Source organism: Rhagoletis pomonella, unplaced genomic scaffold, assembly GCF_013731165.1.
Source record: "Rhagoletis pomonella isolate Grant_MI unplaced genomic scaffold, Rhpom_1.0 Rhpom_scaffold_00006, whole genome shotgun sequence".
Lineage (NCBI taxonomy): Eukaryota > Metazoa > Arthropoda > Insecta > Diptera > Tephritidae > Rhagoletis > Rhagoletis pomonella.
The window spans coordinates 40,137,314-40,138,878 of NW_023458560.1; the positions used below are offsets into that span (position 1 = coordinate 40,137,314).

At 32.4% G+C, this 1,565-nt stretch overlaps 1 protein-coding gene across 1 annotated transcript; it reads right to left on the reverse strand.

Moving 5' to 3' along the window:
- Nucleotides 1–744, reverse strand: LOC118740746 (the record flags this gene model as incomplete). The annotated part of the gene is given in 1 exon segment (XM_036472405.1): nucleotides 1–744. A coding segment is annotated over 1 exon segment (663 nt), but the record flags the coding sequence as incomplete, so codon positions are not given.
- Between the last annotated feature and the right edge of the window lie 821 nt (nucleotides 745–1,565).

Genomic DNA, 1,565 nt, shown 5'->3' on the forward strand with positions numbered 1-1,565 from the left:
TGCGTATGATCCGACGAGATTTATCTGTTGGTTGTCAATTTTGATTGGGCCATTGTACTGGTTTAACAGGATGATGCCTGGTGATATGTTTTCTACGGATGGGATGTGCTGGTTGTTAACTAATGTGCATTCTGCTGGTTTGCTTCTTAGCAGCTGTGGGACACAGGTGGTGTTGCTAATATCTACTATATTCTTATGATTACATATTCTTACATTATTATATTCTTTACATTTTCCTTTTATTCCATAAACTTTGTAATTTTTACAAGTTATGATATCCTCATATGGGATTTTATTAATAAATTTTTTTACTTTTATTGGCTTTATCAAAATTGAATTACAAATATCTTCGTTTGTTAAAGGTAGGCCTATTATATAGAACAACATTGAGTTATTTATTACAATTTTTATGCTTGCGAGTTCTAATGAATCTTCTATGTTACTTAGCGTTAAATTATTATTTTCATATATTGATTTTATTAACATTAGTTCTTCGTTTGAAAATATATAAGAGTTGACTATGCCGGCCTTGGCCCAATGTATGGCATAATCTATATTTATTATTTCTTCTTTAATAACTGTCAATTTATATTTTAATTCTATAGCAAAGTTATGTTGTATATCTTCGCTGGTTTGTACAGCTTTTAAAATTTTATTTGACATTGTTGTTATATTGTTTATCCTATCGAATAGTATCCTATTTATTACAACTTGGTTATTGTTGTTATCGGTTATATTATTGATTTGACTCTAGCATTATTAAATCGTCATGGTCTGGGTTTCCGGCGATCCATTTCCAAGTTTTTCCTAGTATGTCTATTGATTTTCTGAATCTTTTGGGTTTAAGTCTATTTAGATATGTTTGTGTTAGATTGGTGCTTCAACTTTCTCTCCCTCCTTCTTGTTATTCTTATCAGCCATGTTAAGAATACTGAACCTCAGTTTGCCAAAAAAACTCAAATCAGAATGCTGTTAGATGAGTGTTGCTTATTTCGTCTAAGGTTTTTTGACATTCGTCTAGGTCTATTTTATGTATTACTCTATATGTTCCTGTTTGAAGTTTCGTCAGTCCTGTGTCGAAGGTTGCCAGTTGTGAATTTGTGTAATCTATAATTTTAAAGTCTGCGTACACTAGATGTACGAGTAGCGTTAGAAACAGCTTCATAACCGGTAAGCGTGTTTTTATCCCTTTTCCTCTGTACTCAGGAACACTCTCTTACTCCTTATGATGTTATTTTTGCTCGGGTTGCTGGCTGGTTCCGGTATAGCGTCCATGAATATTCCACTTCCTTTTCACGCCTGTAGAAAAAGTCTTTGTGCACTTTGTTTTTATGTTTCGGTGGCACTTGTTGAAGTTGTTTTTCCTTTTCGTAGCACTTTTTTTTTATTTTTTATTTAGTGGCACTTTTTTAAAAAACTTATAACTTCACGATTTTTTATTTTCGTTACCGGCCCAGCTTTTTAGCTCAGGGCGCCAATTATTGGCCTATTAATTAAGAAGGCCAAAAAAAAATTTATTTTTTTTGGGTCAGAAGACCTTTATTGTTGAGTTCTTGTTATTAACT